The 24,564-nt window shown below is 56.6% G+C and overlaps 1 protein-coding gene across 2 annotated transcripts in view; it reads right to left on the bottom strand.

Annotated features, from left to right (window-relative positions):
• Positions 1-24,564, bottom strand: part of RNF123 (ring finger protein 123) — a 265,837-nt gene that overhangs the window by 105,069 nt on the left and 136,204 nt on the right. For both annotated transcript variants that reach the window (XM_063941450.1, XM_063941449.1), the window contains exon 30: positions 16,529-16,616. In XM_063941450.1, coding sequence (XP_063797520.1) covers positions 16,529-16,616 — 88 coding nt within the window. The remainder of the gene's footprint in view (positions 1-16,528; positions 16,617-24,564) is intronic.

The raw sequence follows: 24,564 nt of genomic DNA, 5'->3' as shown, positions 1-24,564 counted from the left end.
CACAGGGTGCGGTATTACAGGTCATTCAGGGACACAGGCCGCGGTATTACAGGTCATTCAGGGACACAGGCCGCGGTATTACAGGTCACTCAGGGACACAGGGCGCGGTATTACAGATCATTCAGGGACACAGGGCGCGGTATTACAGGTCATTCAGGGACACAGGGCGCGGTATTACAGGTCATTCAGGGACACAGGCCGCGGTATTACAGGTCATTCAGGGACACAGGCCGCGGTATTACAGGTCACTCTGGTACACAGGCCGCGGTATTACAGGTCATTCAGGGACACAGGCCGCGGTATTACAGGTCATTCAGGGACACAGGGCGTGGTATTACAGGTCATTCAGGGACACAGGCCGCGGTATTACAGGTCACTCAGGGATACAGGCCGCGGTATTACAGGTCACTCAGGGACACAGGCCGCGGTATTACAGGTCACTCAGGGACACAGGCCGCGGTATTAGCAGGTCATTCAGGGACACAGGGCGTGGTATTACAGGTCATTCAGGGACACAGGCCGCGGTATTACAGGTCACTCAGGGACACGGCGCGGTATTACAGGTCATTCAGGGACACAGGGCGCGGTATTACAGGTCATTCAGGGACACAGGCCGCGGTATTACAGGTCATTCAGGGACACAGGCCGCGGTATTACAGGTCACTCAGGGACACAGGCCGCGGTATTACAGGTCATTCAGGGACACAGGCCGCGGTATTACAGGTCATTCAGGGACACAGGCCGCGGTATTAGCAGGTCATTCAGGGACACAGGGCGCGGTATTACAGGTCATTCAGGGACACCGGCCGCGGTATTACAGGTCACTCAGGGACACAGGCCGCGGTATTACAGGTCACTCAGGGACACAGGCCGCGGTATTACAGGTCACTCAGGGACACAGGCCGCGGTATTACAGGTCATTCAGGGAGACAGGCCGCGGTATTTGCAGGTCATTCAGGGACACGGGCCGCGTTATTACAGGTCATTCAGGGACACAGGCCGCGGTATTACAGGTCATTCAGGGACACAGGCCGCGGTATTACAGGTCATTCAGGGACACAGGCCGCGGTATTACAGGTCATTCAGGGACACAGGCCGCGGTATTACAGGTCATTCAGGGACACAGGCCGCGGTATTTGCAGGTCATTCAGAGACACAGGCCGCGGTATTACAGGTAATTCAGGGACACAGGCAGCGGTATTACAGGTCACTCAGGGACACAGGCCGCGGTATTACAGGTCATTCAGGGACACAGGTCGCGGTATTACAGGTCATTCAGGGACACAGGCCGCGGTATTACAAGTCAATCAGGTACACAGGCCGCGGTATTACAGGTCATTCAGGGACACAGGCCGCGGTATTACAGGTCATTCAGGGACACAGGGTGCGGTATTACAGGTCATTCAGGGACACAGGCCGCGGTATTACAGGTCATTCAGGGACACAGGCCGCGGTATTACAGGTCATTCAGGGACACAGGCCGCGGTATTACAGGTCATTCAGGGACACAGGCCGCGGTATTACAGGTCACTCAGGGACACAGGCCGCGGTATTACAGGTCATTCAGGGACACAGGCCGCGGTATTACAGGTCATTCAGGGACACAGGCCGCGGTATTACAGGTCACTCAGGGACACAGGCCGCGGTATTACAGGTCATTCAGGGACACAGGCCGCGGTATTACAGGTCATTCAGGGACACAGGCCGCGGTATTACAGGTCACTCAGGGACACAGGCTGCGGTATTACAGGTCATTCAGGGACACAGGCCGCGGTATTACAGGTCACTCAGGGACACAGGCTGCGGTATTACAGGTCATTCAGGGACACAGGCCGCGGTATTACAGATCATTCAGGGACACAGGCCGCGGTATTACAGGTCACTCAGGGACCCAGGCCGCGGTATTACAGATCATTCAGGGACACAGGCCGCGGTATTACAGATCATTCAGGGACACAGGCCGCGGTATTACAGGTCACTCAGGGACACAGGCCGCGGTATTACAGGTCATTCAGGGACACAGGCCGCGGTATTACAGGACATTCAGGGACACAGGGCGCGGTATTACAGGTCACTCAGGGACACAGGCCACAGTATTACAGGTCACTCAGGGACACAGGCCGCGGTATTACAGATCATTCAGGGACACAGGCCGCGGTATTACAGATCATTCAGGGACACAGGGTGCGGTAATACAGGTCATTCAGGGACACAGGCCGCGGTATTACAGGTCATTCAGGGACAAAGGCCGCGGTATTACAGGTCACTCAGGGACACAGGCTGTGGTATTACAGGTCATTCAGGGACACAGGCCGCAGTATTACAGGTCACTCAGGGACACAGGCCGCAGTATTACAGGTCATTCAGGGACACAGGCCGCAGTATTACAGGTCACTCAGGGACACAGGCCGCGGTATTACAGGTCATTCAGGGACACAAGCCACGGTATTACAGGTCATTCAGGGACACAGGGTGCGGTATTACAGATCATTCAGGGACACAGGCCGCGGTATTACAGGTCATTCAGGGACACAGGCCGCGGTATTACAGGTCATTCAGGGACACAGGCCGCGGTATTACAGGTCATTCAGGGACACAGGCCGCGGTATTACAGGTCATCCAGGGACACAGGCCGCGGTATTACAGGTCATTCAGGGACACAGGCCGCGGTATTACAGGTCACTCAGGGACACAGGCCGCGGTATTACAGGTCACTCAGGGACACAGGCCGCGGTATTAGCAGGTCATTCAGGGACACAGGCCGCGGTATCACAGGTCATTCAGGGACACAGGCCGCGGTATCACAGGTCATTCAGGGACACAGGCCGCGGTATTACAGGTCATTCAGGGACACAGGCTGCGGTATTACAGGTCATTCAGGGACACAGGCCGCGGTATTACAGGTCACTCAGGGACACAGGCCGCGGTATTACAGATCATTCAGGGACACAGGCTGCGGTATTACAGGTCATTCAGGGACACAGGCCGCGGTATTACAGGTCATTCAGGGACACAGGCCGCGGTATTACAGGTCACTCAGGGACACAGTGTCACGATCCGGGTATCTGGACGCCATTTCTTACCCATCAGATGCCTCCTAAGGCTGGCTCAGCGCTCCAGGACCGGATTCCATCTGTTATCCTGATGTGTACATTCCTGTATCCTCTCCTGTCACTCTGGGACGCTGTCACAGTAAACGCCATATTACACCTGGCATGGCGTCTCCCGCGGCCTCCGCCGCCGTCCCTGAACTTCTGCATGCAGAGTGTCTGAGTGGCGATTACGTCAGCTGCGGCCTCCGCTGTGTCCGCGTGGTTGGATGTGCATCTGTCAGCCTGGCGCCTCCTGTCTCCGGTGGCCGGCGCCGCCATTACTGTTTTCATTACCACATGGATTACAAACCAAACTTCCCTCCAAGTGTCTGCATGGGCGCAGCCATCTTGGATTCTGTCAGCTGATCATTTCCACCAATCTGTTCTCAGTATTGATAATCTGCATAATTGCCTAGCCAATCCCTTCCTTGCTGCAGGTATAAATACACTGTGCCTGAGCAAGGAAGGCGTCAGTGCTTTGGTTGTCAAACCTAGTTCCTGTTTGTCTCTCTCCTGTGATTGTCTTCCAGGTTCCAGCTCCTGTCTCAAGACTTCCACCATAGAGACCCGCACCAGCATTCCACCTGCGGTGTAGCCTGACTCTCCAATCCATTGTGGATTCATCTGTTTCCAGCTACAACATTACCTGCTTCCAGCTCAGCTTCCAGCAGAGTACAGCTTCCCTTAAAGGGCCGGTGTCCTTTCTACACTTTACCACTCTCCACCGGTATTATTATTTCTCCGCTCTCAAGTTCTACATTTCAGTTCATATTTCATCGCTCCCAAGTTCATTTATTATTTAACTGGTTCCAGCCAGTATCCACTTCGTGCTAACAACAGTCTGGTTCCAGCCAGTATCCACAGCAGCTGTTTTATCTTCAGCAACCCAGCTTTTCCTGGAACACCAGCTGGCACAATCCTGGGTTATCTCCATTGCTACAGTCGGGCCTGGTAAGGACTTTCCATCTAGAAGATCATAAGAACTATCTCACACTACCAGTGCCCTGTGGCTCCTGCCATCCTGTAGTACCCAGGAACTGTATTTATTCTTTGCTGACTTTTACGTTTTCTTTTACTGCTGCTGTGTTGCGGAGTTGTCATAATAAACATCATTGACTTTTATCCAAGTTGTCGTGGTCACGCCTTCGGGCAGTTATTATTCATGTAACTTACATGTCCAGGGGTCTGATACAACCTCCCAGGTTCCGGTACATCTCAGCCCCTACAACTGAGGCTGCCTCCCGTCAGCTCAGGCCCTCAGTTGTGACAGTAAGCACTGACCTAATGAATCCAGCCGGAGACCAGGATCAAGCGGCCAGGCCGATGCAAGAACTGGCAGCCCGACTAGAACATCAGGAGGCTGCACAGGGCCACATCATCCGCTGTCTCCAGGATCTCTCTACTCGGCTGGATGGGATTCAGACAACTCTCCGTGGATCAGGCGCGTCTGGTGCGTCAACCACAGTGACTCCAGCTATAACCCCACCCACCTTACCCATTTCTGCTCCACGTCTTCATCTTCCAACGCCAGCAAAATTTGACGGATCTCCAAGATTCTGCAGGGGATTTCTCAACCAGTGTGAGATTCAGTTTGAGCTACAACCTGGCAATTTTCCCAGTGACCGTACAAAAATTGCCTACATTATTTCTCTTCTCAGTGGCTCAGCCCTTGATTGGGCATCACCGTTATGGGAGAGGTCCGACACCCTGCTATCTTCCTACACTGCCTTCGTGTCAACATTCAGGCGCATCTTCGACGAGCCAGGCCGGGTAACCTCAGCTTCATCCGAGATTCTCCGTTTACACCAGGGGTCACGTACTGTAGGACAATATCTGATACAGTTCCAGATCCTGGCATCCGAACTGGCATGGAACGACGAGGCACTGTATGCTGCATTCTGGCATGGCTTATCTGAGCGTATTAAAGATGAGTTAGCTACCAGAGACTTACCTTCTAAATTAGATGAGCTAATCTCACTCTGCACGAAAGTTGATTTACGTTTCAGAGAGAGAGCAACTGAGCGTGGAAGATCATCTGCTCCAAAATCTTCTGCTCCTCCTCCTCGTCAACTGTCACCATCTAAAGATGAGCCCATGCAACTTGGCCGTTCCCGTTTAACTCCTGCTGAGCGCCGAAGACGTCTCTCCGAGTTTCTCTGTCTCTATTGTGCAGCTCCGTCTCACACCATTAATGCCTGTCCCAAACGTCCGGGAAACTCCAAATCCTAGCTCGCCAAGGAGAGGGCCGGCTAGGAGTAATGATCTCCTCGCCATCTCCTCAAGATTGTAATCTCCCAGTCTCGCTTCAAGTTGCTCAACGTTATCGGAACGTCATTGCCCTCCTTGATTCCGGAGCAGCTGGGAACTTTATTACCGAAGCCTATGTTAAACGGTGGTCCCTACCCACCGAGAGACTTCCTTCGTCCATTTCTTTAACTGCCGTGGATGGCAGCAAAATTTTTGATGCAGTTATTTCTTTAAGGACTCTACCAGTTCGTCTGAGAGTGGGAGTTCTTCATTCCGAACTTATTTCTTTTTTAGTGATTCCAAGAGCCACACATCCTGTGGTCCTGGGCCTTCCATGGCTCCGTCTTCACAATCCTACAATTGATTGGACGACTACGCAAATCCTGGCATGGGGTTCCTCCTGTGCTGAGACATGTTTGTTTAAAGTATTGCCTGTCTGTTCTTCCTCCCCCAGGTCGTCTGATGTTCCACCTCCTCCATATCAAGATTTCACGGATGTGTTCAGTAAAGCTTCTGCTGATATCCTTCCTCCTCATAGAGAATGGGACTGTCCGATTGATCTCGTTCCAGGGAAGGTTCCACCTCGAGGCCGAACTTATCCGTTGTCTCTGCCTGAGACGCATTCTATGGAGGAATATATTAAAGAGAACCTAGCAAAGGGGTTCATTCGACCTTCTTCTTCTCCAGCCGGCGCAGGCTTCTTTTTTGTAAAAAAGAAAGATGGTGGTCTGCGGCCGTGCATCGACTACAGAGGTTTGAACGACATTACCATCAAGAACCGTTATCCTTTACCCCTGATTACTGAGCTCTTTGACAGAGTTAGCGGAGCTACCATCTTTACAAAGCTGGACTTGCGAGGTGCATACAATCTCATCCGGATCCGTGAGGGTGACGAGTGGAAGACCGCCTTTAACACCCGTGACGGACATTATGAGTACCTCGTCATGCCCTTCGGATTGAGCAATGCTCCAGCTGTCTTCCAGCATTTTGTCAATGAGATCTTCAGAGACATTCTATACCGTCATGTCGTGGTCTATCTAGACGATATCCTCATTTTTGCCAACGATTTAGAGGAACATCGTTTTTGGGTTAAAGAGGTTCTGTCCCGTCTCCGTGTCAATCATCTCTATTGCAAATTAGAAAAATACGTCTTTGAAGTCAAGTCCATTCCGTTTCTAGGGTACATTGTGTCCGGTTCCGGACTAGAGATGGATCCTGAGAAACTACAAGCAATCCAAAATTGGCCGGTACCCTTAACCCTCAAAGGGGTCCAGAGGTTCTTAGGGTTCGCCAACTATTACCGAAAGTTTATACGAGACTTTTCCACCATTGTGGCGCCTATTACTGCTTTCACTAAGAAGGGTGCTAACCCGTCCAAGTGGTCTGAAGAAGCCATTTTATTTATTTATTTATTAACAGTTTCTTATATAGCGCAGCATATTCCGTTGCGCTTTACAATTGGAACAACAGTAATAGAACAAAACTGGGTAAAAACAGACAGAGAGGTAGGAAGGCCCTGCTCGCAAGCTTACAATCTATAGACATGCAAGCATTTCATCTTTTAAAACAAAGGTTCATCTCTGCGCCTGTTCTGAAACAGCCTGACATCGACTCTCCTTTCATCTTAGAGGTGGATGCCTCCTCCGTTGGAGTAGGAGCGGTGTTATCTCAGAGGGCTAAAGATGGCCATTTACACCCTTGCAGTTTCTTCTCCCGGAAGTTCTCCCCAGCTGAGCGCAACTATGCCATTGGCGACCAGGAGTTGCTAGCCATCAAGCTCGCTCTAGAAGAGTGGAGGTATCTGTTGGAGGGAGCTTCTCATTCAATCACCATACTTACAGACCACAAGAACCTTTTATACCTGAAGGGCGCACAATGTCTCAACCCTCGTCAGGCCAGATGGGCACTTTTCTTTTCCAGGTTCGACTTTAAACTCCAGTTCTGTCCGGGCTCTCAGAATCGCAAGGCCGATGCCCTTTCCCGCTCATGGGAGCAAGAAAATGAGTCAGAGTCTTCAGACAAGCATCCTATTATAAATCCGTTGGCATTCTCCACGGTAGGGATGGACTCTACGCCCCCATCAGGGAAAAGTTTTGTGAAGCCGATGCTAAGGAAGAAGCTCATGCATTGGGCCCATGCTTCCCGTTTTGCCGGACATACAGGTATCCAAAAAACCCTGGAGTTTATCTCTAGGTCCTATTGGTGGCCAACTCTGAAAAAGGACGTCTTGGAGTTTATTGCATCTTGCCCAAAGTGTGCCCAACATAAAGTATCCCGCCAGTCGCCTGCGGGGCAACTGGTTCCACTATCCGTTCCCCGTCGACCATGGACCCACTTGTCGATGGATTTCATTACAGACTTACCCATGTGCAACAAGTTCAATACCATCTGGGTGGTAGTTGACCGGTTCACCAAGATGGCACACTTCATTCCTCTCACCGGTCTTCCGTCAGCTTCCAAGTTGGCTCAAGTATTCATACAAGAGATCTTCCGACTCCACGGTCTTCCTGAAGAAATTATCTCAGATCGAGGAGTTCAATTCACAGCCAAATTCTGGCGAAGTTTATGTCAAGTCCTCCAAGTCAAGCTAAAGTTTTCCACGGCTTACCATCCTCAGACCAATGGTCAAACCGAGAGGGTGAATCAGGACTTGGAGGCCTTCCTCCGCATCTATGTGTCCTCCTCTCAAGATGACTGGGTTCAATTACTTCCCTGGGCCGAGTTCTGTCATAACAACCAGTATCATTCTTCATCTGCTTCAACACCATTCTTCACTAACTTTGGATTCCACCCTAAAGTCCCTGAGTTCCAACCGCTTCCAGCAACTTCTGTTCCCGCAGTGGATATCACCTTGCATCAGTTTGCCAATATCTGGAAGAGCGTACGATCAGCTCTGCTCAAGGCATCGTTCAGGTACAAGAAGTTTGCGGATAAGAAGCGTCGAGCAGTTCCTGCTCTCAAGGTGGGTGATCGGGTATGGTTATCCACGAAGAATTTGAGGTTAAGAGTTCCCAGTATGAAGTTTGCACCTCGCTATATCGGTCCTTTCAAGATTGAACAAGTCATCAATCCTGTTGCTTACAGACTCCAGTTGCCTCCCTTCTTAAAAATACCCAGGACATTCCATGTTTCCCTGTTGAAACCGCTGATCTTGAATCGGTTTCATTCCTCACTTCCTCCAACTCCGAAAGTCCAAACTCAACGAGGCGTTGAGTATGAAGTGGCCAAGATCCTGGACTCACGTCACCGTTACGGTCAACTACAATATCTTATTGACTGGAAAGGTTATGGTCCTGAGGAACGTTCATGGACCAATGCTTCTGATGTCCATGCTCCTGCCTTGGTCCGGAGATTCCATTCCAAGTTTCCTCAAAAGCCAAAGAAGTGTCCTGGGGCCACTCCTAAAGGGGGGGGTGCTGTCACGATCCGGGTATCTGGACGCCATTTCTTACCCATCAGATGCCTCCTAAGGCTGGCTCAGCGCTCCAGGACCGGATTCCATCTGTTATCCTGATGTGTACATTCCTGTATCCTCTCCTGTCACTCTGGGACGCTGTCACAGTAAACGCCATATTACACCTGGCATGGCGTCTCCCGCGGCCTCCGCCGCCGTCCCTGAACTTCTGCATGCAGAGTGTCTGAGTGGCGATTACGTCAGCCGCGGCCTCCGCTGTGTCCGCGTGGTTGGATGTGCATCTGTCAGCCTGGTGCCTCCTGTCTCCGGTGGCCGGCGCCGCCATTACTGTTTTCATTACCACATGGATTACAAACCAAACTTCCCTCCAAGTGTCTGCATGGGCGCAGCCATCTTGGATTCTGTCAGCTGATCATTTCCACCAATCTGTTCTCAGTATTGATAATCTGCATAATTGCCTAGCCAATCCCTTCCTTGCTGCAGGTATAAATACACTGTGCCTGAGCAAGGAAGGCGTCAGTGCTTTGGTTGTCAAACCTAGTTCCTGTTTGTCTCTCTCCTGTGATTGTCTTCCAGGTTCCAGCTCCTGTCTCAAGACTTCCACCATAGAGACCCGCACCAGCATTCCACCTGCGGTGTAGCCTGACTCTCCAATCCATTGTGGATTCATCTGTTTCCAGCTACAACATTACCTGCTTCCAGCTCAGCTTCCAGCAGAGTACAGCTTCCCTTAAAGGGCCGGTGTCCTTTCTACACTTTACCACTCTCCACCGGTATTATTATTTCTCCGCTCTCAAGTTCTACATTTCAGTTCATATTTCATCGCTCCCAAGTTCATTTATTATTTAACTGGTTCCAGCCAGTATCCACTTCGTGCTAACAACAGTCTGGTTCCAGCCAGTATCCACAGCAGCTGTTTTATCTTCAGCAACCCAGCTTTTCCTGGAACACCAGCTGGCACAATCCTGGGTTATCTCCATTGCTACAGTCGGGCCTGGTAAGGACTTTCCATCTAGAAGATCATAAGAACTATCTCACACTACCAGTGCCCTGTGGCTCCTGCCATCCTGTAGTACCCAGGAACTGTATTTATTCTTTGCTGACTTTTACGTTTTCTTTTACTGCTGCTGTGTTGCGGAGTTGTCATAATAAACATCATTGACTTTTATCCAAGTTGTCGTGGTCACGCCTTCGGGCAGTTATTATTCATGTAACTTACATGTCCAGGGGTCTGATACAACCTCCCAGGTTCCGGTACATCTCAGCCCCTACAACTGAGGCTGCCTCCCGTCAGCTCAGGCCCTCAGTTGTGACACACAGGCTGTGGTATTACAGGTCATTCAGGGACACAGGCCGCAGTATTACAGGTCATTCAGGGACACAGGCTGCGGTATTACAGGTCACTCAGGGACACAGGCCGCGGTATTACAGGTCATTCAGGGACACAGGCCGCGGTATTACAGGTCACTCAGGGACACAGGCCGCAGTATTACAGGTCATTCAGGGACACAGGCTGCGGTATTACAGGTCACTCAGGGACACAGGCCGCGGTATTACAGGTCATTCAGGGACACAGGCCGCGGTATTACAGGTCACTCAGGGACACAGGCCGCGGTATTACAGGTCATTCAGGGACACAGGCCGCGGTATTACAGGTCACTCAGGGACACAGGCCGCGGTATTACAGGTCACTCAGGGACACAGGCCGCGGTATTACAGGTCATTCAGGGAGACAGGCCGCGGTATTTGCAGGTCATTCAGGGACACAGGCCACGTTATTACAGGTCATTCAGGGACACAGGCCGCGGTATTACAGGTCATTCAGGGACACAGGCCGCGGTATTACAGGTCACTCAGGGACACAGGCCGCGGTATTACAGGTCACTCAGGGACACAGGCCGCGGTATTACAGGTCACTCAGGGACACAGGCCGCGGTATTACAGGTCATTCAGGGAGACAGGCCGCGGTATTTGCAGGTCATTCAGGGACACAGGCCGCGTTATTACAGGTCATTCAGGGACACAGGCCGCGGTATTACAGGTCATTCAGGGACACAGGCCGCGGTATTACAGGTCACTCAGGGACACAGGCCGCGGTATTACAGGTCACTCAGGGACACAGGCCGCGGTATTACAGGTCACTCAGGGACACAGGCCGCGGTATTACAGGTCATTCAGGGACACAGGCCGCGGTATTAGCAGGTCATTCAGGGACACAGGGCACGGTATTACAGGTCACTCAGGGACACAGGCCGCGGTATTACAGGTCACTCAGGGACACAGGCCGCGGTATTACAGGTCATTCAGGGACACAGGCCGCGGTATTACAGGTCACTCAGGGACACAGGCCGCAGTATTACAGGTCATTCAGGGACACAGGCCGCGGTATTACAGGTCATTCAGGGACACAGGCCGCGGTATTACAGGTCATTCAGGGACACAGGCCGCGGTATTACAGGTCACTCAAGGACACAGGCCGCGGTATTAGCAGGTCATTCAGGGACACAGGGCACGGTATTACAGGTCACTCAGGGACACAGGCCGCGGTATTACAGGTCATTCAGGGACACAGGCCGCGGTATTACAGGTCATTCAGGGACACAGGCCGCGGTATTACAGGTCATTCAGGGACACAGGCCGCGGTATTACAGGTCATTCAGGGACACAGGCCACGGTATTACAGGTCACTCAGGGACACAGGCCGCGGTATTAGCAGGTCATTCAGGGACACAGGCCGCGGTATTACAGGTCATTCAAGGACACAGGCCGCGGTATTACAGGTCATTCAGGGACACAGGGCGCGGTATTACAGGTCACTCAGGGACACAGGCCGCGGTATTAGCAGGTCATTCAGGGACACAGGCCGCGGTATTAGCAGGTCATTCAGGGACACAGGCGGCGGTATTACAGGTCACTCAGGGACACAGGCCGCGGTATTAGCAGGTCATTCAGGGACACAGGCCGCGGTATTAGGAATCATTACCACTATGTATCATTGTTAGTACCTGTGTGTATCTACTTCTATCATTATACTAACATCCCATTACCTACTATTTACTAACTCATTCCTTACTCACCCCACAAAACTGCGTTCATCCCCTCTCACTCCACTCCATACACTGCGCTCATCCCCCCCACTCCACTCCATACACTGCGCACATCCCCCCCACTCCACTCACTGCGCTCATCCCCCCCACTCCACTCACTGCGCTCATCCTCCCCACTCCACTCCATACACTGCGCTCATCCCCTCACTCCACTCCATACACTGCGCTCATCCCCTCTCACTCCACTCCATACACTGCGCTCATCCCCTCTCACTCCACTCCATACACTGCGCTCATCCTCCCCACTCCATACACTGCGCTCATCCTCCCCACTCCATACACTGCGCTCATCCCCTCTCACTCCACTCCATACACTGCGCTCATCCCCCCCACTCCACTCCATACACTGCGCTCATCCTCCCCACTCCACTCCATACACTGCGCTCATCCCCCCCACTCCACTCCATACACTGCGCTCATCCTCCCCACTCCATACACTGCGCTCATCCTCCCCACTCCATACACTGCGCTCATCCCCTCTCACTCCACTCCATACACTGCGCTCATCCCCCCCACTCCACTCCATACACTGCGCTCATCCCCCCCACTCCACTCCATACACTGCGCTCATCCCCCCCACCCCACTCACTGCGCTCATCCCCCCACTCCACTCACTGCGCTCATCCTCCCCACTCCATACACTGCGCTCATCCTCCCCAACTCCAGTCCATACACTGCGCTCGTCCCCCCAACTCCACTCCATACACTATGCTCATCCCCCCCACTCCATTCACTGCGCTCATCCCCCCACTCCACTCACTGCGCTCATCCCCCCCCTACTCCACTCACTGCGCTCATCCTCCCCAACTCCACTCAATACACTGCGCTCATCCTCCCCAACTCCACTCCATACACTGCGCTTATCCCCCCACTCCACTCACTGCGCTCATCCCCCCCACTCCACTCACTGCGCTCATCCTCCCCAACTCCACTCCATACACTGCGCTCATCCTCCCCAACTCCACTCCATACACTGCACTCATCCTCCCCAACTCCACTCCATACACTATGCTCATCCCCCCCCACTCCACTCACTGCGCTCATCCCCTCTCACTCCACTCCATACACTGCGCTCATCCTCCCCAACTCCACTCCATACACTGCGCTCATCCTCCCCAACTCCACTCCACTCACTGCGCTCATCCCCCCCCCACTCCACTCACTGCGCTCATCCTCCCCAACTCCACTCCATACACTGCGCTCATCCTCCCCAACTCCACTCCATACACTATGCTCATCCCCCCCCCACTCCACTCACTGCGCTCATCCCCTCTCACTCCACTCCATACACTGCGCTCATCCTCCCCACTCCACTCACTGCGCTCATCCCCTCTCACTCCACTCCATACACTGCGCTCATCCTCCCCACTCCATACACTGCGCTCATCCTCCCCAACTCCACTCCATACACTATGCTCATCCCCCCCCCACTCCACTCACTGCGCTCATCCCCTCTCACTCCACTCCATACACTGCGCTCATCCCCCCCACTCCATACACTGCGCTCATCCTCCCCACTCCACACACTGCGCTCATCCCCCCCACTCCACTCCATACACTGTGCTCATCCTCCCCACTCCATACACTGCGCTCATCCCCCCCCCACTCCACTCCATACACTGCGTTCATCCTCCCCACTCCATACACTGCGCTCATCCCCCCCACTCCACTCCATACTCTGTGCTCATCCTCCCCACTCCATACACTGCGCTCATCCCCCCCACTCCATACACTGCGCTCATCCTCCCCACTCCATACACTGCGCTCATCCACCCCCCCACTCCACTCCATACACTGCGCTCATCCTCCCCACTCCATACACTGCGTTCATCCTCCCCACTCCACACACTGCGCTCATCCTCCCCACTCCATACACTGCGCTCATCCCCCCCACTCCACTCCATACACTGTGCTCATCCTCCCCACTCCATACACTGCGCTCATCCCCCCCCCACTCCACTCCATACACTGCGTTCATCCTCCCCACTCCATACACTGCGCTCATCCCCCCCACTCCACTCCATACACTGTGCTCATCCTCCCCACTCCATACACTGCGCTCATCCTCCCCACTCCATACACTGCGCTCATCCTCCCCACTCCACACACTGCGCTCATCCCCCCCACTCCACTCCATACACTGCGCTCATCCCCCCCACTCCACTCCATACACTGCGCTCATCCTCCCCACTCCATACACTGCGTTCATCCTCCCCACTCCACACACTGCGCTCATCCCCCCCACTCCACTCCATACACTGCGCTCATCCTCCCCAACTCCACTACATACACTGCGCTCATCCTCCCCAACTCCACTACATACACTGCGCTCGTCCCCCCCACTCCACTCACTGCGCTCATCCCCCCCACTCCACTCACTGCACTCATCCCCCCCACTCCACTCACTGCACTCATCCCCCCCCCACTCCACTCACTGCGCTCATCCCCCCCCCACTCCACTCACTGCGCTCATCCCCCCACTCCACTTACTGCGCTCATCCCCCCACTCCACTCACTGCGCTCATCCCCCCACTCCACTCACTGCGCTCATCCTCCCCACTCAACTCCATACACTGCGCTCATCCCCCCCACTCCACTCCATACACTGCGCTCATCCCCCCCACTTCACACACTGCGCTCATCCCCCCCACTCCACTCACTGCGCTCATCTCCCCACTCCACTCACTGCGCTCATCCTCCCCACTCCACTCCATACACTGCGCTCATCCCCCCAAACTCCACTCCATACACTGCGCTCGTCCCCCCAACTCCACTCCATACACTATGCTCATCCCCCCCACTCCATTCACTGCGCTCATCCCCCCCACTCCACTCACTGCGCTCATCCCCCCCCCACTCCACTCACTGCGCTCATCCTCCCCCACTCCACTCACTGCGCTCATCCTCCCCCACTCCACTCACTGCGCTCATCCTCCTCCACTCCATACACTGCGCTCATCCTCCCCAACTCCACTCCATACACTGCGCTCATCCTCCCCAACTCCACTCCATACACTGCGCTCGTCCCCCCCAACTCCACTCCATACACTATGCTCATCCCCCCCCCCCAACTCCACTCACTGCGCTCATCCCCTCTCATTCCACTCCATACACTGCGCTCATCCTCCCCACTCCATACACTGCGCTCATCGCCCCCACTCCACTCACTGCGCTCATCCCCTCTCACTCCACTCCATACACTGCGCTCATCCTCCCCACTCCATACACTGCGCTCATCCTCCCCAACTCCATACACTGCGCTCATCCCCCCCACTCCATACACTGCGCTCATCCCCCCCACTCCATACACTGCGCTCATCCTCCCCACTCCATACACTGCGCTCATCCTCCCCACTCCATACACTGCGCTCATCCTCCCCACTCCACTCCATACACTGCGCTCATCCCCCCCCCACTCCACACACTGCGCTCATCCTCCCCACTCCATACACTGCGCACATCCTCCCCACTCCATACACTGCGCTCATCCTCACCCACTCCACTCCATACACTGCGCTCATCCCCCCCACTCCACTCACTGCGCTCATCTCCCCACTCCACTCACTGCGCTCATCCTCCCCACTCCACTCCATACACTGCGCTCATCCTCCCCAACTCCACTCCATACACTGCGCTCATCCTCCCAAACTCCACTCCATACACTGCGCTCGTCCCCAACTCCATACACTGCGCACATCCTCCCCACTCCATACACTGCGCTCATCCTCACCCACTCCACTCCATACACTGCGCTCATCCCCCCCACTCCACTCACTGCGCTCATCTCCCCACTCCACTCACTGCGCTCATCCTCCCCACTCCACTCCATACACTGCGCTCATCCTCTCCAACTCCACTCCATACACTGCGCTCATCCTCCCCAACTCCACTCCATACACTATGCTCATCCACCCCCACTCCACTCACTGCGCTCATCCCCTCTCATTCCACTCCATACACTGCGCTCATCCTCCCCACTCCACTCCATACACTGCGCTCATCGCCCCCACTCCACTCACTGCGCTCATCCCCTCTCACTCCACTCCATACACTGCGCTCATCCTCCCCACTCCATACACTGCGCTCATCCTCCCCAACTCCATACACTGCGCTCATCCCCCCCACTCCAAACACTGCGCTCATCCCCCCCACTCCATACACTGCGCTCATCCCCCCCACTCCATACACTGCGCTCATCCTCCCCACTCCATACACTGCGCTCATCCTCCCCACTCCATACACTGCGCTCATCCCCCCCACTCCATACACTGCGCTCATCCTCCCCACTCCATACACTGCGCTCATCCCCCCCACTCCACTCCATACACTGCGCTCATCCTCCCCACTCCATACACTGCGCTCATCCTCCCCACTCCACTCCATACACTGCGCTCATCCTCCCCACTCCACTCCATACACTGCGCTCATCCCCCCCACTCCACTCACTGCGCTCATCCTCCCCACTCCATACACTGCGCTCATCCTTCCCACTCCATACACTGCGCTCATCCTCCCCACTCCACACACTGCGCTTATCCCTCGCTATGACGTGTTTTCCCACACTCTCACCATGAAATGCAGAGCTCCCCTATCCTTTGATGTTCCCATCTATCACCATGAAACACACTCAGCCTCCTCTCCTCAGTATATACCACACTCCAACTCACTCTCCACAGCCTCACGAGGATCCAGTTAGTTTGAGCCCACGGCCTTTGTTCATAGGGTGCAAGAAGATTCTTCATCATACTTATCTGCCTGGGAGAAAGATAGACCATCACCATCAGTATTACATATATACATACATACAGGGTACACAGTATATACACACACACATACAGTACACAGAGTATATACACACACGCATACAGGGTACAGAGAATATACACACACATACAGGGCACAGAGAATATACACACACATACAGGACACAGAGAATATACACACATACAGGGCACAGAGAATATACACACATACAGGACACAGAGAATATACACACATACAGGACACAGAGAATATACACACACATACAGGACACAGTATATACACACACACATACAGGACACAGAGAATATACACACATACAGGGCACAGAGGATATACACACACATACAGGGCACAGAGAATATACACACACATACAGGGCACAGAGAATATACACACACATACAGGGCACAGAGAATATACACACACATACAGGGCACAGAGAATATACACACACATACAGGGCACAGAGAATATACACACATACAGGGCACAGAGAATATACACACATACAGGACACAAAGAATATACACACATACAGGGCACAGAGAATATACACACACATACAGGGCACAGAGAATATACACACATACAGGGCACAGAGTATATACACACATACAGGGCACAGAGTATATACACACACATACAGGACACAGAGAATATACACACATACAGGACACAGAGAATATACACACACATACAGGACACAGAGAATATACACACACATACAGGACACAGAGAATATACACACATACAGGACACAGAGAATATACACACATACAGGACACAGAGTATATACACACATACAGGGCACAGAGTATATACACACACATACAGGGCACAGAGAATATACACACACATACAGGGCACAGAGAATATACACACATACAGGGCACAGAGTATATACACACATACAGGGCACAGAGTATATACACACACATACAGGACACAGAGAATATACACACATACAGGGCACAGAGAATATACACACATACAGGACACAGAGTATATACACACATACAGGGCACAGAGTATATACACACACATACAGGGCACAGAGAATATACACACACATACAGGGCACAGAGTATATACACACACATACAGGACACAGAGAATATACACACATACAGGGCACAGAGAATATACACACACATATATATCCTCACCCTTGTGGTACCGCCGCCGGCCACTGAAGGGCGGCCAATGGAGCTCCTTAACACACTGGCCGGTTTTCCCCGGATGGCAAAAAGCCGGACAAACTTTGTCCGACTTTTTGCCATCCGGGAGAAACCGGCAGAGTCTGTCACACAGGACGGCTTTGAGCCGTGTGTAATGCTGTGCGCATGCGCAGCATCAGACACGGCTTCAGAAAAAAACGTTGTGTGTGAAAGCTCCCCTTCACACACACGGTTTACTGGCTACAAAGACGGCCCGGCGCCGGCCCGGCAGCTGGACCTTCCAGTGGTGAGACCCGGCTGCAACCCGGCAGCCGGGCCGGGGCCGTGCAGTGTGAAGGGACCCTAGCCCTCACACTGTTAACTACAATGTCGGACAAAGTTTTTCCCGGCCGGCAAAAGCCGGGTAGTGTGTTTTAGCCCTTACGGGGGAACAGACACACACACTTCTATGTACACTGCACCCCGCACCATGGCCCTCATTCCGACTTGTTCGCTCGCAAGGCGATTTTAGCAGAGTTACACACGCTAAGCCGCCGCCTACTGGGAGTGAATCTTAGCTTCTTAAAATTGCGAACGATGTATTCGCAATATTGCGATTACAAACTACTTAGCAGTTTCAGAGTAGCTTCAGACTTACTCGGCATCTGCGATCAGTTCAGTGCTTGTCGTTCCTGGTTTGATGTCACAAACACACCCAGCGTTCGCACAGACACTCCTCCGTTTCTCCAGCCACTCCCGCGTTTTTTCCGGAAACGGTAGCGTTTTTATCCACACGCCTATAAAACGCCGTGTTTCCGCCCAGTAACACCCACTTCCTGTCAATCACACTACGATCGCCGGAGCGAAGAAAAAGCCGTGAGTAAAAATACTATCTTCATAGCAAAATTACTTGGCGCAGTCGCAGTGCGAACATTGCGCATGCGTACTAAGCAGAAAAACGCTGCGATGCGAAGATTATTTCCGAGCGAACGACTCGGAATGAGGGCCCATATACTGCCTCTACATACCTCTCCATATACCGCATACCCCGCACCCCTCCTCCCATCCCGGGACTCAGCACGTAGCAGCAGTTACCAGGAAACAGATGCAGGAACCACCAGATGATCCCGCAGCGCTCAGAGCTGTGTGGCCACTTATCGTGGGGGTAGACGGTGTATCAGAATCGGACACGTAGTGCGATGATCGCGAGGAGGAGGGGTCGGTGTCGGGGCTGCAGATGATGCGGGGTCGGTGCTGGGGCTGCAGATAATGCGGGTGAGGAGGAGGAGGGGTCGGTGCCGAGGCTGCAGATGATGCGGGTGAGGAGGAGGAGGGGTCGGTGCCGAGGCTGCAGATGATGCTGGTGAGGAGGAGGAGGGGTCGGTGCCGAGGCTGCAGATGATGCGGGTGAGGAGGAGGAGGGGTCAGTGCCGGGGCTGCAGATAATGCGGGTGAGGAGGAGGGGTCAGTGCTGAGGCTGCAGATGATGCGGGTGAGGAGGAGAGGTCGGTGCTGGGGCTGCAGATGATGCGGGTGAGGAGGAGGGGTCGGTGCCGGGGCTGCAGATGATGCGGGTGAGGAGGAGGGGTCGGTGCTGGGGCTGCAGATGATGCGGGTGAGGAGGAGGGGTCGGTGCTGGGGCTGCAGATGATGCGGGTGAGGAGGAGAGGTCGGTGCTGGGGCTGCAGATGATGCGGGTGAGGAGGAGAGGTCGGTGCTGGGGCTGCAGATGATGCGGGTGAGGAGGAGGGGTCGGTGTGGGGCTGCAGATGATGCGGGTGAGGAGGAGGGGTCGGTGTGGGGCTGCAGATGATGAGGGTGAGGAGGAGGGGTCGGTGCTGGGGCTGCAGATGATGCGGGTGAGGAGGAGGGCTCGTGCTGGGGCTGCAGATGATGCAGGTGAGGAGGAGGGGTTGGTGATGGGGCTGCAGATGATGCGGGTGAGGAGGAGGGGTCGGTGTCGGGGCTGCAGATGATGCGGGTGAGGAGGAGGAGAGGTCAGTGCTGGGGCTGCAGATGATGCGGGTGAGGAGGAGGAGGGGTCGGTGCCGAGGCTGCAGATGATGCGGGTGAGGAGGAGGAGGGGTCGGTGCCGGGGCTGCAGATGATGCGGGTGAGGAGGAGGAGGAGGAGGGGTCGGTGCCGGGGCTGCAGATGATGCGGGTGAGGAGGAGGAGGGGTCGGTGCCGGGGCTGCAGATGATGCGGGTGAGGAGGAGGAGGGGTCGGTGCCGGGGCTGCAGATGATGCGGGTGAGGAGGAGGAGGGGTCGGTGCCGGGGCTGCAGATGATGCGGGTGCGGAGGAGGAGGGGTCGGTGCCGGGGCTGCAGATGATGCGGGTGAGGAGGAGGGGTCGGTGCCGGGGCTGCAGATGATGCGGGTGAGGAGGAGGAGGGGTCGGTGCTGGGGCTGCAGATGATGCGGGTGAGGAGGAGAGGTCGGTGCTGGGGCTGCAGATGATGCGGGTGAGGAGGAGAGGTCGGTGCTGGGGCTGCAGATGATGCGGGTGAGGAGGAGAGGTCGGTGCTGGGGCTGCAGATGATGCGGGTGAGGAGGAGGGGTCGGTGCTGGGGCTGCAGATGATGCGGGTGAGGAGGAGGAGAGGTCGGCGCTGGGGCTGCAGATGATGCGGGTGAGGGGGAGGGGTCGGTGCCGAGGCTGCAGATGATGCGGGTGAGGAGTAGGAGGGGTCGGTGCCGGGGCTGCAGATGATGCGGGTGAGGAGGAGGAGGGGTCGGTGCCGGGGCTGCAGATGATGCGGGTGAGGAGGAGGAGGGGTCGGTGCCGGGGCTGCAGATGATGCGGGTGAGGAGGAGGGGTCAGTGCCGGGGCTGCAGATGATGCGGGTGAGGAGGAGGGGTCAGTGCCGGGGCTGCGGGTGAGGAGGAGGAGTCAGTGCCGGGGCTGCAGATGATGCGGGTGAGGAGGAGGGGTCGGTGCCGAGGCTGCAGATGATGCGGGTGAGGAGGAGGGGTCGGTGCCGAGGCTGCAGATGATGCGGGTGAGGAGGAGGGGTCAGTGCCAGGGCTGCAGATGATGCAGGTGAGGAGGAGGAGGGGTCGGTGTCGAGGTTGCAGATGATGCGGGTGAGAAGGAGAGGTCGGTGCCGGGGCTGCAGATGATGCAAGTGAGGAGGGGTCGGTGCTGGGGCTGCAGGTGATGCGGGTGAGGAAGAGGGGTCGGTGCTGGGGCTGCAGATGATGCGGCTGAGGAGGAGGGGTCGGTGCTGGAGCTGCAGATGATGCGGGTGAGGAGGAGAGGTCGGTGCCGGGGCTGCAGATGATGCGGGTGAGGAGGAGGGGTCGGTGCCGGGGCTGCAGATGATGCGGGTGAGGAGGAGGGGTCGGTGCCGGGGCTGCAGATGATGCGGGGTCGGTGCCGGGGCTGCAGATGATGCGGGTGAGGAGGAGGGGTCGGTGCCGGGGCTGCCGATGATGCAGGTGAGGAGGAGGGGTCGGTGCTGGAGCTGCAGATGAAGCGGGTGAGGAGGAGAGGTCGTGCCGGGGCTGCAGATGATGCGGGTGAGGAGGAGGAGGGGTCGGTGCTGGGGCTGCAGATGATGCGGGTGAGGAGGAGGAGGGGTCGGTGCTGGGGCTGCAGATGATGCGGGTGAGGAGGAGGGGTCGTTGCCGGGGCTGCAGATGATGCGGGTGAGGAGGAGGGGTCGGTGCTGGGGCTGCAGATGATGCGGGTGAGGAGGAAGGGTCGGTGCTGGGGCTGCAGATGATGCGGGTGAGGGGTCAGTGCTGAGGCTGCAGATGATGCGGGTGAGGAGGAGGGGTCGGTGCTGGGGCTGCAGATGATGCGGGTGAGGAGGAGGGGTCGGTGTTGGGGCTGCAGATGATGCGGGTGAGGAGGAGGAGGGGTCGGTGCCGGGGCTGCAGATGATGCGGGTGAGGAGGAGGAGGGGTCGGTGCCGAGGCTGCAGATGATGCGGGTGCGGAGGAGGAGGGGTCGGTGCCGGGGCTGCAGATGATGCGGGTGAGGAGGAGGAGGGGTCGGTGCCGGGGCTGCAGATGATGCGGGTGAGGAGGAGGAGGGGTCGGTGCTGGGGCTGCAGATGATGCGGGTGAGGAGGAGAGGTCGGTGCTGGGGCTGCAGATGATGCGGGTGAGGAGGAGGAGAGGTCGGCGCTGGGGCTGCAGATGATGCGGGTGAGGAGGAGGAGAGGTCGGCGCTGGGGCTGCAGATGATGCGGGTGAGGGGGAGGGGTCGGTGCCGGGGCTGCAGATGATGCGGGTGAGGAGGAGGAGGGGTCGGTGCCGAGGCTGCAGATGATGCGGGTGAGGAGGAGGAGGGGTCGGTGCCGGGGCTGCAGATGATGCGGGTGAGGAGGAGGAGGGGTCGGTGCCGGGGCTGCAGATGATGCGGGTGAGGAGGAGGGGTCAGTGCCGGGGCTGCAGATGATGCGGGTGAGGAGGAGTGGTCAGTGCCGGGGCTGCAGATGATGCGGGTGAGGAGGAGGAGTCGGTGTCGCAGCTGCAGATGATGCGGGTGAGGAGTCAGTGCCGGGGCTGCAGATGATGCGGGTGAGGAGGAGGGGTCGGTGCCGAGGCTGCAGATGATGCGGAGGGGTCGGTGCCGAGGCTGCAGATGATGCGGGTGAGGAGGAGGGGTCAGTGCCAGGGCTGCAGATGATGCGGGTGAGGAGGAGGAGGAGGGGTCGGTGCCGGGGTTGCAGATGATGCGGGTGAGGAGGAGAGGTCGGTGCCGGGGCTGCAGATGATGCAAGTGAGGAGGGGTCGGTGCTGGGGCTGCAGGTGATGCGGGTGAGGAAGAGGGGTCGGTGCTGGGGCTGCAGATGATGCGGCTGAGGAGGAGGGGTCGGTGCTGGAGCTGCAGATGATGCGGGTGAGGAGGAGAGGTCGGTGCCGGGGCTGCAGATGATGCGGGTGAGGAGGAGGGGTCGGTGCCGTGTCTGCAGATGATGCGGGTGAGGAGGAGGGGTCGGTGCCGGGGCTGCAGATGGTGCGGGGTCGGTGCCGGGGCTGCAGATGATGCGGGTGAGGAGGAGGGGTCGGTGCCGGGGCTGCAGATGATGCGGGTGAGGAGGAGGGGTCGGTGCCGGGGCTGCCGATGATGCAGGTGAGGAGGAGGGGTCGGTGCTGGGGCTGCAGATGATGCGGGTGAGGAGGAGGGGTCGGTGCTGGGGCTGCAGATGATGCGGGTGAGGAGGAGGAGGGGTCGGTGCTGGGGCTGCAGATGATGCGGGTGAGGAGGAGAGGTCGGTGCCGGGGCTGCAGATGATGCGGGTGAGGAGGAGGAGGGGTCGGTGCCGGGGTTGCAGATGATGCGGGGTCGGTGCTGGGGCTGCAGATGATGCGGGTGAGGAGGGGTCGTGCTGGGGCTGCAGATGATGCGGGGTCGGTGCTGGGGCTGCAGATGATGCGGGTGAGGAGGAGGAGGGGTCGGTGCTGGGGCTGCAGATGATGCGGCTGAGGAGGAGGGGTCGTTGCCGGGGCTGCAGATGATGCGGGTGAGGAGGAGAGGTCGGTGCCGGGGCTGCAGATGAAGCGGGTGAGGAGGAGGAGGGGTCGGTGTCGGGGCTGCAGATGATGCGGGTGAGGAGGAGGAGGGGTCGGTGCCGGGGCTGCAGATGATGCGGGGTCGGTGCTGGGGCTGCAGATGATGCGGGTGAGGAGGGGTCGTGCTGGGGCTGCAGATGATGAGGCATCGGTGCTGGGGCTGCAGATGATGCGGGTGAGGAGGAGGAGGGGTCGGTGCTGGGGCTGCAGATGATGCGGGTGAGTAGGAGGGGTCGGTGCTGGGGCTGCAGATGATGCGGGTGAGGGGTCAGTGCTGAGGCTGCAGATGATGCGGGTGAGGAGGAGGGGTCGGTGCTGGGGCTGCAGATGATGCGGGTGAGGAGGAGGGGTCGGTGTTGGGGCTGCAGATGATGCGGGTGAGGAGGAGGGGTCGATGCTGGGGCTGCAGATGATGCGGGTGAGGAGGAGGAGGGGTCGGTGCTGGGGCTGCAGATGATGCGGGTGAGGAGGAGGAGGAGTCGGTGCTGGGGCTGCAGATGAGGCGGGTGAGGAGGAGGGGTCGGTGCTGGGGCTGCAGATGATGCAGGTGAGGAGAAGGGGTCGGTGCTGGGGCTGCAGATGATGCGGGTGAGGGGTCAGTGCTGAGGCTGCAGATGATGCGGGTGAGGAGGAGGAGGGGTCGGTGCTGGGGCTGCAGATGATGCGGGTGAGGAGGAGGGGTCATTGCTGGGGCTGCAGATGATGCGGGTGAGGAGGAGGGGTCGGTGCTGGGGCTGCAGATGATGCGGGTGAGGAGGAGGGGTCGGTGCCGGGGCTGCAGATGATGCGGGTGAGGAGGAGGAGGGGTCGGTGCCGGGGCTGCAGATGATGCGGGGTCGGTGTTGGGGCTGCAGATGATGCGGGTGAGGAGGAGGGGTCGTTGCTGGGGCTGCAGATGATGCGGGTGAGGAGGAGGGGTCGGTGCTGGGGCTGCAGATGATGCGGGTGAGGAGGAGGGGTCGGTGCCGGGGCTGCAGATGATGCGGGTGAGGAGGAGGAGGGGTCGGTGCCGAGGCTGCAGATGATGCGGGTGAGGAGGAGGAGGGGTCAGTGCCGGGGCTGCAGATAATGCGGGTGAGGAGGAGGGGTCAGTGCTGAGGCTGCAGATGATGCGGGTGAGGAGGAGAGGTCGGTGCTGGGGCTGCAGATGATGCAGGTGAGGAGGAGGGGTCGGTGCCGGGGCTGCAGATGATGCGGGTGAGGAGGAGGGGTCGGTGCTGGGGCTGCAGATGATGCGGGTGAGGAGGAGGGGTCGGT

This window comes from Pseudophryne corroboree, chromosome 9 (genome assembly GCF_028390025.1).
Source record: "Pseudophryne corroboree isolate aPseCor3 chromosome 9, aPseCor3.hap2, whole genome shotgun sequence".
Lineage (NCBI taxonomy): Eukaryota > Metazoa > Chordata > Amphibia > Anura > Myobatrachidae > Pseudophryne > Pseudophryne corroboree.
This window is presented reverse-complemented; position numbering and strand designations above follow the sequence as displayed.